Raw genomic sequence first — 16,974 nt, 5'->3', positions numbered from 1 at the left:
CAAAAACCTTTAGGAAAGGACTTTTAATGATGGAGTTGGGGATAGATACTATGACACACATAATTTCTAATCAAATTGATTGGGGAATGGATTATGCCAATCTAAACATGAATTTACTAGAGAAAAGAAAGTACTTAATCAGCTATTCAAGAGAATTCTTTAAACAGTAAAAGCCATACCCCTATATTTGGAGACAGTTCTGGATATGGCATCACTGATGGATAGTCCATTGGATCCAAAAAGCATATACAACATACTTTTCAAAAAGAACAAAAGGGTATGCAGTTAACTCGGAAGAGGAATGTTCCTTGCAAAGTTTACTGTGCTGCACAGATTGGTCCTGCAGTTGAGAAGCTTACGTTCATTATTCCGGTAGCTTTGAGACACTTTCTCTGACACTGAACCCTTGAACTCTTGTTTATCTGTTTCCTTTATTAGTGATGACTCCCTTTGTGGTTTGCCTATCCTGTGTTCGATTTGCCTTTTGTCTTATAAGTTGGCAACATCATTTCTTCATGATTCCCCAGAGGTAACTAATGGTAGCTTAAATCTTCATTTGTCATATGTGAAAAATAATGCAGAATTCTGAGTGAGTTTTGAGTAGCTGGAAGAAACAAACAGATGAGCAAAAACATGCAGGTATAATATATATTTATATTAAGATCCAGCATTTCAGGGCCATCTGAATAGGCCAGGGATTTTATAGTGTGGAATATTTCATGGGCCTTTCAAGGATGAAGGAAATTTGTTTTTAAACGCTGACTAGTTTAAAGACACTCCAGAGGTGCAAACTTTTTGCAACACATGTTTCACAGCCCCTCCGGCTCTGAACTTTTTTCCACAACATTTGTCTTCCAAAACAATTTCAGCATTGTGGAAACACAATGTTGAATATTTCAGAGCTGCAAGTCTTGGGGGAAATAGCCTGTCTTTAAGGTTAGATAAATAAGTTTAAACCATTTCTGACATTTTATAGCTGTTTCAACAGAGTAAATGTGTTACTTTGAAAGACCATAAAGAGCAGTGGTACAAAGAAGCCTGTCTGAATTTCCTCCAGCCTGTTCAGTTCTTTGAAAATGTTTACACGTGTAACGATGCTTCTAGGTGCCTGTGGGGTAGGAGCTGGAGTTCACTATGGGACTTAGGGAGTTTGAGGTGCCTCTGCCAATGGGAGATGTCCCGGAGTGTTGAATTCAAGGGAGAGATTAAGATTGGATAGGTAGGCCGGGCGCGGTGGCTCAGCCTGTAATCCCAGCACTTTGGGAGGCCGACGCGGGTGGATCATGAGGTCAAGAGATCGAGACCATCCTGGTCAACATGGTGAAACCCCGTCTCTACTAAAAATACAAAAAATTAGCTGGGCATGGTGGCTCGTGCCTGTAATCCCAGCTACTCAGGAGGCTGAGGCAGGAGAATTGCCTGAACCCAGGAGGCGGAGGTTGCGGTGAGCCGAGATCGCGCCATCGCACTCCAGCCTGGGAAACAGCGAAACTCCGTCTCAAAAAAAAAAAAGATTGGATAGGTAGATGTGGGAGTTTTCAGCATAGGAATTACTATATTCCTCCAAGTAGATGAAATGGCCCCAAGGACAGTGTGTAGTGAGAAGGAAGGACTTGGTCCTGTACTCTGGTGTGGTCCCATGTTCTTCATTTCAGACTTTTTCTGACATTTTCTTTTGGAACGTAACTATGTCAGTCTGTTCTGAGAAGCTTGTGCTGGCATGGCCACTCGGCCATCTTGGTTGTTTTCATACCTTAGTTTCTAGTCTAGACTCCCATGGTTACAAGGAACAGAGAACCACCTCGAACTGGCTTAAGAGAAAATGGAGAAACTATTGACTAATAAAACTGAAAAGTCCTGGAGTGTAGCGAATGTTAGACACATCTGGATTCAGGAACTTAAATGATTTAATCAAGAATCCACTCCTCAGCCAGGCACGATGGTGCACACCTATAGTTCCAACTATTCAGGAGGCTGAGATGGAAGGATCCCTTGAGCCCAGTAGTTCGAGGCTTCAGTATGCTATGATCATGCCTGTGAATAGCCACTGTACTCCAGCCCAGTGTGACCCCATCACTTAAAAAATAAAAATCCTTCTCTTTCTGGCTCTTTTTTTTTTTCCTGTGTTTTGAGGTGGTTAGTGTACAGGGGTTGAGGGAAGACCATGTATGTTAGCAGATCATAAGACATGATAAGCAGTTTATTTTTTGTTCTAAGTGAGATGGAAGCCATTAGAGAATTCCAAACAAAGGAATGTCATGATCTGAGCTACCTTCTAGAAGAAACGCTATGGCTACTGTGTTGAAAATAGACTGTAAAAAAATCAGAGAGTAACAGGAAGGCAAGGGTGGAAACCAGGAGATGAGAAAGGAATGCCAGGTGAGCAAAGCCGTCCCTAACACCCTGCCCTGAACTCCATTTCCCTCTCCAGCTATTGCCTCGGGTCTTGAGTTCCATTTACAGCAAAGTGTCTCAAGAGTAGTTTATAATTGCTGTCTTCAGTTTCATTTCTTTTCATTCTCTCTTGAATCCACTCCAACCAGACATTCTCCATACCATTACCTTCACAGCTGTTGTCAAGTTTACCAACAGCATACTATGTAAGTGTGAACTGCTAACTTCAGTGGTCAGTTTTTTGTTTGTTTGTTTTCTGAGACAGATTCTTGCTCTGTTGCCCAGGCTCACTGCAACCTCCACCTCCCAGGTTGAAGCAATTCTCCTGCCTCAGCCTCCTGAGAAGCTGGGATTATAGGCACACACCACCACGCCTGGCTAATTTATTATTATTATTATTTTAATTTTTAGTAGAGAAGGGGTTTTACCATGTTGCCGAGGCTGGTCTTGAACCCCTGACCTCAGGTGATCTGCCTGCCTCAGCCTCCCAAAGTGCTGAGATTACAGGTGTGAGCCACCATACCCTACCCAGGGGTGAGTTCTTAGACCTTACCTTACTTGCTCATTTGACTACAATAGCATTGGACAATTATTACTCCCTCCTTCTCCACTTCTAGGAAACCACTCTGTTTTCTACCTACCATAGTATCTGTTCCTTTGTAGCCTCCTTTTGTTCCACCTCTTGTCCCTGATCTCTAGGTTGAACTTCCCCAGGCCTCTGTCCTCAGACGTTTTCTCTTCTCTACCTATACTCTCTTCCTGTTGATCCCATACATACACAGGACTCAAATATGACATCTATATGCCGGAAACTGTTAAATTCATATTCTCAGCACAGACCTTTCCCCTAAACTCTAGATGAACATTTCCACATGCCTGCTCAGCATCTCCGCATGGACATGTAATAGTTAATTCAAATCTAACATGTCCAAAACTGCTCTCCTGAGTTCTGCTCCCAGACTTGCTTCTCTCATAGTGTCCCTCATCTCAGTGAATGACAATGCCATTATTTTATTTGCTTGAGCCAAAAATCCTGGAGTCATTTTTGGCTTGCTTTCCTCTCTCACACTACCCCACCTGCATCAAATTCTGTCTGCTCTACCTTCAGAATAGGCCCAGAATCTGACCATTTCTTACCACCTTCATTGCTACCACACTGGTCCAAGTCACCATCATCTCTAGGCTGCATTATTTTGACAGGTTCCTCACTGGTCTCCCTGCCTCTGCCCTTGCCCCTTGCAATCAACACAGCAGTCAAAGCAGTCCTTTAAAAACACAAGTCAGCTCATGCCATTCTTCAAAATCTTTGGAATAGAAACCAAAGCCTTACAATGACCTATCAGGCTCTCTATGACCCGAGTCCCACCTGCCACTTCTCTGACCTTGTCACCTACTGCTGTCTCCGTGGCTCACATCCCTGCAGCCACATGCTCTTTTATTTCTCTCCAAAATTGGAGGAATGTGTCCTGGACCAGTCTGATGAAGCCTGTGGTACTACTTCTGAAATAATATTTTCAAAATATTAAATAAAATATAGTGCATTTAAAGAAAACCAATTATAATCAAAATATAGGTATCAAAATATTAATAAACCAAATGTGTGATCAAATAATATATGTACTTCATTACTAATTCATCAAATTCAAATCTAGCATTAGGTCCAATAGTTACCATAGTTTTGAAGCAGTGTTAGCATAAAGAATATGTTGAGAGATCTGTTCATACTTGTAATGTGATACGAAAATATCTATGACTTCCATTGGTGAGAGAGTTAAAGATACTGGTACCTTGGTCTGTGGCTTACATTCATAATTGATAGAAGTGCTGCATTTCAGCTAGAGTTGGTGAAAAGGTCACGGATCCCTGAATCCTACCTGCGGGATATGATCCACGTGAGGCTTATGGTCCCCAGGTTAAGAACTCTGCTTCAGGGCGACGGTACATGCTGTTTCCTCTGCCGGAAATGCTCTCCCCTGAGATCTCCACACAGCTCGTTTAGCCTGGCTGAAGGCCTTTGTAAACCTTGTTTCAATGTAGAATTGACAACACCGCTTACAAGCTTCTTACTGTGGCAGAATAATGAATAAGCCAACGTATCTGAAATGGTTTAGGGTCTCTCACTGTAAGAGGCTTTACGTCTTGAGAAAAACCTCACTAATTTGGACTAATTATAAGAGGCAGTTCTGAAATAATAAACATCCCTGAGTTGTAAAATGTTTTCAAGTCTATGAATTACTTTTAAAAATGTTCAGTCATTTAAGCGAGAATTACTTAGGATCTTAAAGGAAACCACTTTAATTTATAAATATTGATTTATACTCACATAACAATTGTGTTTATGTTGTGGAGGCCAATGAAGTATTTGAAGGGAATTCTGAAATGATTTGAACTGTTCCCCTCAAATATTTAAGGAGATTTTTTTTCTTCCTAGCTGATATAACCCTTCTCCAAATTACCATAGATTCCAAAATAATAGTATCTGAGTTTATGAGGATTTTACCATACAGTCAGCACTTTATTATCTTTGCTACTTGGAAGAGAGCATTGGCATGAATAACCAAAAAGGTCACGCTGATGTATCTTTGGGATAGAATATGGTTTTCTTTTAGTAAATGCATTCCCTAGTTTATTCATTTATGCATTCAGCAAACATTCACACATCTAATCTTTGCTAGGCCTGTACTCAAGATCTACTGAGGAGACCTGAGATTAATATAGTAATAATACTATAAAATAATTCTGGTCATAGAAGGCAAATAATAAGAATGAAATAATATATGAAAGAAAAGATGGATGAATGAATGAATTGATCACACACATATTTTAGAGCTAAAAGGGACCCCAAGAGAAAATTTAACATGAAGTTAAATCACAGAAATGTTTTTGGGCTCTGTCATTAACTTGTTAAAAGTTGGGGGTAGGTGATACAGGTAATACATTCAGTCAAAAAACAAGGCACGATACCATGAAAAGTCTGGCTCCTGCTCCCGTTCCCATGCTTTCCGACATCTGCTCTCCATGTTCCTCCTTGCAGGTATCTTCCCTATCTCTCTAGTCTACATGAAGCACAGCTTCTGTGCCTCAGTGGCATCTAGTGTTTATCTTTATTGCATGTTCTTATCTCTTTGTATTGCAGTTAGCTTTTTTGATGCGTGGCCCACCCTAGATTGAGGTCTGCAAGGAACTTAGTTCACCATTATGTTCTTGGCATTAGCACAGAGTCTCACATATAGTAGGCACTCCATAAACATTTTTTTACTAAGTGAATGAAATAATGAAATAGTTGTATTGCATTTCAAAACATAAGATATGTAGCCAAAGCTGTATTCAGAATAAAATTAATAACTTTAAATGATTTGCTTTAAAATGAGCAAATAAACTAAATGTTAAACTTAAAGACTGAGAAATTTTCCTGTAAGCTAGAAATAGAAGGAAATTTATTTGACATGGTAACTGTCAGATACTAAAAAAAAAAAAAGAAACATTAGTAATATTCCCATTAAAGTTGGAAGCAAGACAAATATGCTGCTGTCTTAGACCACTGGGGCTGCTATAAAAGAATGCTATAGACTGAGTGGCTTATAAACTTTATTTCTCACAGTTCTGGAGGATGGAAAGTCCAAGATTAAGCTTTTCATGTTGAAGGAAGTCCAAGATCAAGATTTGGGGAGGGGACACAAATAGTCTAAAGTACCTGCTATAGTGGTTATTATTCAGTTTTGTTGTAGAGACACTAATACAGTAAGACAAAAAGAAATCAGAAGTATATTGGAAAGGAAGAGAAAATTGTCATCATGTGCAAATGATATAATTATTTACCTTAAAAAAACAAGAAAATCAATTTGAAAAACTATTCAAAATAATAAAGTTCAGTAAGGTGACTGGAAGCAAGATAAATATGCAGATGCAGATGCTTATAGCTCTCCTAAGTGTTGGCAGTAAACAACTACAAATACATTTTTTAAAATCTTGTTTACTGCAACAACAAAAAGCTATAACATGCATAGTAATAAACATACTAAGAGATGTGTAAGATCTACCTATGTTGTGGTTAAGAGACGTTCTGAATCAAATTGCATTGGTATAAATCTCAGCTTCAATGTTTAATAGCTGTGACCTTTCAGAAAGCTTAACCTTTCTGTATGCCTATGTATGTACAAGAAAATACTAAAAAGATATATGCACATGTGATTAGCATCCCTTTGGCTATTTAGGGCCAGCTTAGTTTTTATAACAAAACGTAAAACAAATCTCAGTGTATTCATTTTCTATTGCTGCTATAACAAATTAACACAAACTTAGAGACTTAAAACAATACCCATATATTATCTCACCTATGTTGTGTAGGTCATCTTGGCACAGAGCCACTGAACTGAGTGTTCCACTTAGAGTATCTAAGGCCAAGATCAAGGTGGTGGCATGGCTGCATTCCTTTCTGGAGGCTCTGGGGATAAATCTGCTTCCAAGCTGCTTCAGGTTATTGGCTGAATTCCTCATTACTTTAGAACTGAAGTTCCCATTTTCTTGATAGCTGTCAGCTGAAGGCCACTCTCATCTTTTAGAGGCCACCTGCACTCCCCAGCTCAGGGCCCTTTTAGCTTCAAAATTAGCAATCGTGGATCATGTTCCTCTCACACTTTGAATCTCTCTGAACTCCTCTTCTGTTTCATCTCTCCTACTTTCTCATTCTCCACATGTCCCTGATAGCTTCTGTCCTCCTGGTTTTAAGGACTCACAGAATTACAATGGGCCCACCCAGATATCGCCCCATTTTAAGTCCAGCTGAGTAGTAACTTTAATTACATCTGCAAATTCCCTCCACACCAGTGCCTAGATTGATACTTTGATTGGGTAATCAAAGGATGAGAATCTTGGGACAATGTGTTTAGAATTCTGCCTACCATACTTGGATCATAAAAAGCCACAGGATTAAGGACAAAAAACCCCAAGGGCAACCCTCTCAGACTCAGATTTTTAAAACTTCAAATAGTATATCTGAACATAACGAAGTTCCCATTCTTCTTTCAGATTTCTTTCGCAGATGAGACAGTTGAAATCTCAAGTGCCTTGCCCAAGGCTACAGAACTAATAATTATTGAGAATGAGAACAAAGCCTCACCCCAACCCAGCCAAGATAGTTCTCTTTCCCCTATGCATTTCCGCCTCTTCGTTGAATAGAAATTTAGTCCTTTTTTCACCTTGAGTTTTCAGGCAATACTTCAGTGCCAATATCAGTCTTTGGTTTCTTCAAGTAAATTTAAGCATTTCTAGATCAACAGTTTCCGCTAAAGCCACACAATGAGTTCCTTGAAAGACTTGAATAACCAGCTTGATGTAATGGACAGAACTGAACCTGAAGTCAAAAGGCTTACCAGGTTCCTCAGTTGTGGGATACAGCTAACAATGACTGCCTCCCAGGAAATAGGATTAAGTATGAGAATTCAAGTGTCACCATGTTCGTGGAGCATGCATTTTGCCTACTGTAAGGTGTGTTGCACATGTCATGATAATAGTGGTGGTGTCTGTTTCTTTTTTAAGTCAGAAAGCTATGCCATGTCTTCTCCACTCTCACTAGCCAGAGTACTGCAAAAGGAGAAAACATCCTCAAAAACGGTTGCTTAGAGCAATATTGGCATCATCTCGAGCTATTCCAGTTCTTAAGAACCAAATGAGGTGAGGTGCAGTAGGAGGCTGAGGTGGGGAATTGCTTGGGCCCAGGAGTTCAAGGCCTCCCTGGGGAACATGCGGAAACTCTGTCTTTACAAAAAATACAAAAATTAGCTCTGTGTGGTGGCTTGCACCTGTAGTCCCAGCTACTTGGAGACTGAGGAAGGGAGAGTCGCTTGAGCCAGAGAGGTTGCAGTAAGTCAAGATTGTGCCACTGAATTCCAGCCTACATTACAGAGGGATACTCCATCTCAAAAATAAAAAAAGAAGAAGAACCAAATGAAATTTCTTGATTCCTCTGAATCTTAAATTCCACAGCCCAGAAAAATGCTAAGACTTCTCTAGACTTGGGGAAAGAAATTCTTTCAGCTCCTTATGCTCCCCTCTGTGTCCAGGCTCCTGCAATGTTGCTTACAGTCCCTGCACCTCATTGCATTGACCCAGAATTGAAACTCAGCACTTCCTTTTCTCCCTGAAGTTATCCTCTTTTACAAAGAATTAATGAACTCTGTTTCCCTGAATGTTGTATATTCTTCCTGAGGGAGGAATGTTTCATTGCATATGCACAGCAAAAACTTAAAGACCTGTAGGAGATATTTATGTTTTCCAAAGACTTCCTTGTGACAACCCTCCCCTGGGAATTTCTCACTCTGGCTCTGCCTCCATATTCCCCCAGCTTTACCAACTCCTTCTTTCCAACCACTCTCTGGCTACCCTACCCACCTTCAAAATTCTCTCCCTTCCCAATACAGAGCAATCTCACTCTCCTTGGCTTCTACTCCAAAACTTATATGTGTAAACCAGTCACGTGTTCAGTAGACCAAAGCTCTTTGCTTTAACAGACTCCTCCACCTGCCATAGAGTAGCTATAGCAATAGAAATAGCCATTTTTCCTATCATATATGATTAAACCCATATGCTGACTTGTGGCCAAAACAGTGAATGTGGTTCTGTCGAGTGGTTCTGTGGCCCTGTTCTTAAAGGAATTGCCTTTGTCATATTTGTTTTTGTTCCAAAGGTGTCCCTCAGCCTAATATAACTTGGTTGAAGAGAGGAGGATCTCTGAGTGACAATGTTTCCTTGCTTTTCAATGGATCCCTATTGTTGCAGAATATTTCCCTTGAAAATGAAGGAACCTACATCTGCACAGCCACCAATGCTCTTGGAAAGGCAGTGGCAACATCTGTACTCCACTTGCTGGGTAAGTGTCGAATTCTTATTGCTCCTTAAGTGCCTCCTATAATCACAAAGTACGCCCCAGTTTTGTTGATTTTGGAGTTGAGAAGTGAACAAGATGGACATCAGATGTTTTTAACCATTGCTACCACTGCCTGCTTAAAAACGAGCACTAAATTCTAACACCTTGTCTTACCACCTGGAATCCCCAGCACCTAACACAGATGTTGGTAGTGTTGTGTTGTGTTGTGTTGTGTTGTGTTGTGTTGTGTTTTGTTTGAGACGGAGTCTTGCTCTGCACCGGGCTGGAGTGCAGTGGCGCCATCTCGGCTCACTGCAACCTCTGCCTCTCGGGTTCAAGTGATTCTTTTGCTTCAGCCTCCTGAGTAGCTGGAACTACAAGCACGCCACCACGCCCAGCTAATTTTTGTATTTTTAATAGAGACGGGGTTTCGCTATGTTGGCCAGGATGGTCTCCATCTCTTGACCTCGTGATCCGCCCACCTCGGCCTCCCAAAGTGCTGGGATTACAGGCGTGAGCCACTGCGCCTGGCCAGATGTTAGTGTTAAGTAAGAGTTTCATGAAGAAATGAACTTGAATTTGAATCATTGGCAGAATTAGTATGAGAGTATAGAATCCATTGCTAAACCAAGAGGAGAAAACATGAAAGAGATTTCTCCATAACTTTCTTTGTGGGCAGTTAGAGGAGCCCAGAGATATAAAGAGAAGGGGGGTGCCAATGCAGGGGGTTGGAATCGCTGTAATTAATGCACAAAACGTTTTGATGTACATTAATTCTTGTGATACTTACGATAGCACAGTGTTGTGGGTGATAGTTTTTAATCTCGTTATATTTATGAGGATCTCTGGGCTCACAAAGAGTTTGGACTAGTGCCCAAATATGCAGTCTGCTCTTTTGGTGCTCTTCCTGCTACCCCTCATGGACTCTTAGTGCTGATCAGAAAGGCAGCAGTGTGCCACCATGTGGCTTTTTCCAAAAAGCCTCTGTGATCTTCCAAAATCTTGGAATGGAAGATTTTCAACAGATTGGCTAGGCTAACCCTGTCTGGTTATTGAATGACTTCTCCATGCTCCCTGAGAAGCCCCAGCCTGTTTCTTTCATCTGCCCATCTCCACTCATGAATCTGCATGCTTGTCTCACTCCTACCTGACACACCTTTTCTTTCAGGAATCCCCTGAAGCCAAGCAGCTCATGACTTTGGTAACCTGATGGAGGGATCAAGTCACAGCAGTCCTCCACCATTCTCTGCTCTTATGTGCAAGCTTCACAACCTTCTATAAGCCTGCACTCCTCACCATGCAAGCCTAGGGGACACTGCCCATTCTCCTGCTCCCAGCATTCCTCTTGAGAGGAAGAGCTCTATCAACCAATCTGCTTCCTCCAGACCCTTTTGGAATTATGTTGAATATGTTTCCTTCATCTTGCAGTTTAGGCTAGAAACCCTGGAAACATGCAGAGATGCCACATGCTAGGACAGTGAGTAACTCCAATTAAACTCCTAAAACACCCCACACATCCGTACTCACACATATCTCCCAAACCTGTGATTATGAGCTGAGTATCCAGGAGCACAGCAGTAGTATAGAGGACTCATTTCCTAGAAGCTGTCTTTAAGAAAACCCTAGCTGGGCCTAGAATTAGATAATGTCTAACTGATAGAAAGTGCTACTGTTTTGTTTTGTTTTTTTCTCAGAACGAAGATGGCCAGAGAGTAAAATCGTATTTCCCCAAGGACATAAAAAGTACATCCTCCAGGCAACCAGCACTAGAACCAACAGCAGTGACCCAACAGGAGAACCCCTGCCTCGAGGTCTGGGATTTTGACCTTTTTACATTCGCTACGTGTGAGGCATGTGTAAGGAAAAGGATTTAGCTAAAAGACCATCTGTGTTTTTCACTTTGTAATATGTAAAATTATTTCTAGGCATTTGGCCAGGCTTTTTCTTGACCCTCAGTCTTCGGTGGTTCAACTTATTCTTTCCATATTGAAACACTTTTTAGAAAAATCCAGTCCGGAGGAAGCCCACAGAGCTCATATCTCAAATGTGCACCGTTATTTGTGATACTATAGATATTGATTTTCCAGTTTCAAAACTATTGCCAATGTGGTAAATATTAATAGATGGAAGTTTGCTGTGAGTATTAGAATTGATTCTTTCATTGATCTTTTTTCAAGATACAGTTTTCCATACACACCAACTTTGTTATGCATCAGTGCTTGATCAGGAAAACCTAATCTAAGTGTTTCAAGCTTGTAAAATTCTGCAGAAGGCCAAGGGATCAAGGTAGAGTTAAGAAAATCAGAAATGCCAGAATCACAGAAAGCCGTTACTGATCATCTCAGGTCTTTGTAGCTCAAAAATGGGTAAAGAACAGAAGGACACAAAGAAACTGCTTTTAAACCTCATGTTTTACTCCATCTGTTATACAGGAATAACAATGGCCATGTCATTTCTACCTTTTAAATCTTGAGCAGTGCCTCTCATTTGCAGAACGTAACTCAGGGATATATATATATAAAACTTAGGGATTCTAAGAAATATAGTCTCTAGGCTTTCACCTCCTGAGATGTGAGAGACAGTACAGAAGGGGGAAATAGTGTTGAGCTGCCAGTCAGCAATCCATTATGTTACTTATGACATCATTATCTTAGGGCATTTGTAGGATATATTTCTTCTCTTCTTTTAGACATAATACTATATCCATTATTGTATACCCAAATATCCATCCATTCATTGGATAGTCAACAAATGTTTGCCCAGTGCTTACTCCTCCCAGGTCTGGGGATGCAGAGATGACCTCCTCCTTGAGAAGCTCACAGTCTGAGGAGGGAGGCAGTCATGTAAACAGATACTGTAAAACAGTGTGACAAGTTCCATAATAAAAAGATGACCAATGTACAATGGTAGCACCAAGGAAGGGGCCCTACCTCTCTCTAGAGAAGTCAACTGAGTTTTCATGTAGCTCATGATGTTTGTTCTGGGAAGAGAAAGGAGGAAATTCCAGTCAGAGAAACCATGGTGTGCAAAGGCAAAGAGACATTACATGTGGCATGAAACATAAAGATCAAAAGAACTGCCTCAAATCAGTTAATGAAAAAAAAAGATATGTGTGAGGCTGAAGCTATTGATGAAGGTGAAGCCTTTGGAATAGTCAAACTCTTGGTTTACTGGGACTACCTGCATTGTTCTGCCACCTCCTACACACACACACACAAACACATGCCCAAATATACAACCACAAATATACACATTGTGGAATGTACCAGCCCTTCAAAGCATCCTTAGCTTAGCATTTCAAAGAGACTCCTTTATTAATTCAGCAAATATTGGTTGCATGGCTGAGGCTAATATTTAACGTACCGTGTCCTAGTGTTGAACAGGGCAGTATTTATGGTCTTGACATTCCGGTAGAAAAGATGGACAAGAAAACAGTGAATAAACAAATATTTAAGACACTTCTCGGCAGTAAGGGCTGTGAGATACACGGTGATGGAGAAAGCCACTTTAGTCAAGACAGTCGTGATGGGCCTTCTAAGAGGTGGTACTTGAGCCCAGACCTAAAGAATGAGGTGAAACCATCTGTGCAGAAAAATGAGAAAGAAGCAAAGACCATAAAATTGGAATAAGGTCAGTGTGGCCTTGTAATGGAAATGAGATTCATGTGACTAGGGTACACTGAGGGAGAAAGAAGAGGGGTATGAAATGAGGTGGGAGAGTGGCTGAGGACCAGATTACTCAGAGCTTTGAGGTCCAAGGTAAAGACTCAAGAGTTTACTCCTAAAACATGGGAGGTCGTTGAGGAGTCTTATATGGGAGTGATATGGCATGATCTGCTTTTCAAATGCATTTGTGTCAAAAAGCACTAAATAGAAAAAAAAATTATCAAATTGGACTGATCACATCAAAATTTTAAAGATCTGCTCATCAAAGACACCATTAAGAATAATGGATAAGTCATAGACTGGGAAAAATATTGGCAGAACATATGTCTGATAAGGAACTTATATGCAGAATATGTAAAGAATTCCTACAAGTTAACAATGAGTATCCCCCCCCCCCCACACACACACACAGTGGGCAACAGACTTAAACAGACACTTCACAAAAGAAGATATGTAGATGGCATCAGGGAAATGGAAATTAAAACCTCAGTGACATACAATTTTATAACCAGTGAGTAACTAAAAACAGAAAGACTGACAGTGGCAAGTTTGACAAGAATGTGAAGCAACTGAAACTCTCATGCGTTGCTCCATGTGTTAAATGTTTAACCTACTTCGGAAGACTATTCACCAGCTTCTAATAATGTTAAGCATACACCTACCCTTGACCTAGCAGTTTCACTCACAGGTATTTACCTGAAAAAACGGTTCACAAAAAGCTTTGTTCAAGAATGTTCAACTTATTGATAATAGTCATTGACAGGAGAATAGATTAGAAACTATGGTATATTTACACAATGTGAACATTATTCTGCAATAAAAGAAAATGAAATGAACTACTGACATGCACAATGATATGAGTGAATCTCGGAAACATTATGCTAAGCAAAGACCAGGCATGGTGGCTCATTCCTTTAATCCCAGCACTTTGTGATGCCTAGGTGGGCGGATCACCTGAGGTCAGGAGTTTGAGACCCACCTGGCCAACATGATTAAACCCTACTACAATTCCCTTTTGTATTTTTAGTCTCTACTAAAAATGCAAAAATTAGCTGGGCGTGGTGATGCGTGCCTGTAATCCCAGCTATTAGGGAGGCTGAGGAAGGAGAATCGCTTGAACCTGAGAGGCAGAGGTTGTCGTGAGCTGACATCACGCCACTGCACTCCAGCCTAGGCGTCCAAGAATAAGCAAAACTAATGTATGCTGACAGAAATGAACGAGTGGCTGCCTGGGAGGGGAGGACAATTGACTGGAAAGAGGCAGGAGACGGATGATGAAAACACTGCATACCTTGCTTTGGATCATGGTTACGTAAGTGCTTACAGTTGTGAAACCCTGTAAAACTGCATACCTGATATCTGATTATTTTATTGTGTATGAATTATACCTTAATTAAAAAGACACACATTTTAAAAGGAATGCACATATCCTGCCTTAAACTGCCAAGGTATTTATGTGAAATGTGGCACAATAGAGTCAGACACGCTTGGGATCTGGTCCAGCTGACAGGTGACAGAACTTGGGCAAGTTACTTCGTTTCATTCAGTTTCTGCCTCTGCAGATAAAAATGTCAACTTCATAAGATCTTGAAAATTAAATGAAAAATTGATTATAAAGTGTCTAACTCAGTACCTGTCACCTGGGAGCTTCTCAGTAAACATACCTACTTTTAAAAATTATTTTTAAATAAACTGTAATCCTGAGTGTCCAACTAAAAATATATTTTACACTTTTGCTTTGCAAATGATGCCATGTGCAATTTAAGATGAACTTCAAAAATTAGAAAGAAAAGCTGGAAAACAAGTGAAAGAAATCACTGTACTATGTGAGAGAGCCTGTGGACACAGCTGGTAGCTATCAATGACTTGCGATTATTACAGGAAAATCTGGCACCTTCTGTGATCACACACAAATCCATCATCGTCATGTCCTACCTCATCTTTTGCTGAGTGTCAGCAGGGAAACAGACTAAAATTTTTTAAAAGCTGGGATTACTGGAAGTGGTCAGCTTCTACTTTTGTAAAGGAAACTCCTATGTTTATCTTTTCAGATGTCTCTGTGACAAATTATTTATGCAGTTACTGGATCAATCTGAAGTTTAGATTAAGAATTAATGGAAAAATAAAAATAGAACTCAAATGCATCTTTAACCTTACTGCTTAATCCCTACTCCCTGTTCCTCCTGCTAAATCATCATTCATTTCTCTGCCTGATCCACTTTTGAGAAATTGAACCCGTTAGGGCATCCCCTAGAGAGGCCCTCCTCTCTTGTCCTTTTGGCTGTGCTTAGAGAATGCTGAGGAGGCAGCCCACTGTTGAGAGTGCCTCCTCTCTCTCTGGGATCTTTCTGGCAGACCTAGCTGGCCTATGATAGTCCCTCTCCAGGCTGTGGTCCAAGGACCCCATTCTGGCTGCCATTCTCACCAGTTATTACAGTAAGTTAGTTGAGGGAAAATAAGATTGAGAGGACTCCCTTGCACTATAAGATGGCTTTCTCTCCATATGCCTCTTAAAGAACCAGACTTAACCAAAAAACGTCTCATGGTGGTCTTTGGCCATGTCCTCTCCAGCTCATCATTATTTCCCTTTCGGGGCTGCCATGATATTTTGTTTTCTTTCTGCAGAGCCTTTTTGGGAGGCTGGTAACTGGTCACATTGTTCTGCCACCTGTGGTCATTTGGGAGCCCGCATTCAGAGACCCCAGTGTGTGATGGCCAACAGGCAGGAAGTGAGTGAGGCCCTGTGTGATCACCTCCAGAAGCCACTGGCTGGGTTTCAGCCCTGTAACATCAGGGACTGCCCGGCAAGGTAAGTGGAGTCATTCTTCGTATCTCATCAACACCAAGTTTTTGCTTGTTTTGAAAGGTGCAGTAATTTGGACATAATAATTCAATAGCTAATTTAATCACCACCCCAATCTGCTTCCTGCACACACAGTGCTATCAGTTTCATAAGATTTTAGTGAGGCTAATTTCTTGGGTTTACCTAGGATGTAATTCAGCGGACCAGAATCACCAGAGGCACTAGTTAAAAACACAGTTCTCTAGACTTGACCCCTGAAGATAAACAATTAATAAGCTTTCTAAGCAATAGGTGATACAAATTAGTAATTTTAAAATGTTCAAAATCAAATTCATGGTGTCCAGCAAACTTACTCCATCCCCAGTATTTCAGATCTTAATGACTACATCCTAGACTCCCTTCTTTCTCTCACCTCCATCCAATCTTGTCCATTTCCACTGTGACCACTGAAGTGCAAGCCATCATTGTTTCTTACATGGATCACTCCAAGAGCCTCCTGGTTCTCATCTCCCTCCCTAGAGTACTTTGTCCACTCTCTAAGAATAAAGATGTTTAAAACAAATTCATCATGATAGTTCTCTTCTTAAAACCCTTCACATTTCTCTTAGGACAAAGGCCTAAAAGATAGGTTGTGATAGTCACAACCCCAGTCTCTTAGGACTATCTTGCACACCTTTTTATCTCATCTAAAATAGTGCCTAGCAATAGTAGATGCTCAGTAAATATTTACTGACTGAGTAAATGAGTGGAGGAATTGAAGTCCCTTTATATTTGGGCCTTGGGCTATCCCTCTGTCTTATCGCTTGTCTCTCCCACCCTAATTATTTGATCTCCTTCTATGCTGGTTTTTTTTTTTGTCCCTTAGATCTGCTATTCTGTTTCCTGACTCAGAGCCTTTGCATATACTTCTCTCTTTGCCTAGGACACTCTTCTCTCTCTTTTCACCTAATCATTTCTATTCATCTATATATACCTCAATACACATTCAGGGAAACTGTCCCTGAACTTAGCCCTCCAAAGTAAATCAGGCCTCTGTGCTATATTATTTTTGTACTTCCTTATTGTTCTTCATAGTTCTTACCACAATTGTCTGTCTTGCTCTCCCACTGGACTGTAAATTCTATGGGGAGTAAATCCACAGGTGTTTTGCTCGACAATTTATTCCTAGCACTTAGCACAATGTCTACTCCATCATACACTCTCTATAAATATTTATGAAATCAATGAATGAATGATATTACAACACA

General features: G+C 40.6%; 1 protein-coding gene across 7 annotated transcripts in view; it reads left to right on the top strand.

Annotated features, from left to right (window-relative positions):
- ADAMTSL3 (ADAMTS like 3) overlaps window positions 1-16,974 on the top strand; it is a 338,323-nt gene that overhangs the window by 304,991 nt on the left and 16,358 nt on the right. For all 7 annotated transcript variants that reach the window (XM_064366147.1, XM_064366148.1, XM_064366144.1 and 4 more), the window contains exons 24-26: window positions 9,080-9,262; window positions 10,954-11,070; window positions 15,550-15,733. In XM_064366147.1, coding sequence (XP_064222217.1) covers window positions 9,080-9,262; window positions 10,954-11,070; window positions 15,550-15,733 — 484 coding nt within the window. The remainder of the gene's footprint in view (window positions 1-9,079; window positions 9,263-10,953; window positions 11,071-15,549; window positions 15,734-16,974) is intronic.

Source organism: Aotus nancymaae, unplaced genomic scaffold, assembly GCF_030222135.1.
Source record: "Aotus nancymaae isolate 86718 unplaced genomic scaffold, 86718_ANA_hifiasm-v0.15.2.pri h1tg000064l_0, whole genome shotgun sequence".
In the NCBI taxonomy this organism is placed as follows: domain Eukaryota; kingdom Metazoa; phylum Chordata; class Mammalia; order Primates; family Aotidae; genus Aotus; species Aotus nancymaae.
Note: the sequence above shows the minus strand (reverse complement) of the source record. Positions and strands in the feature narration are given on the sequence as shown.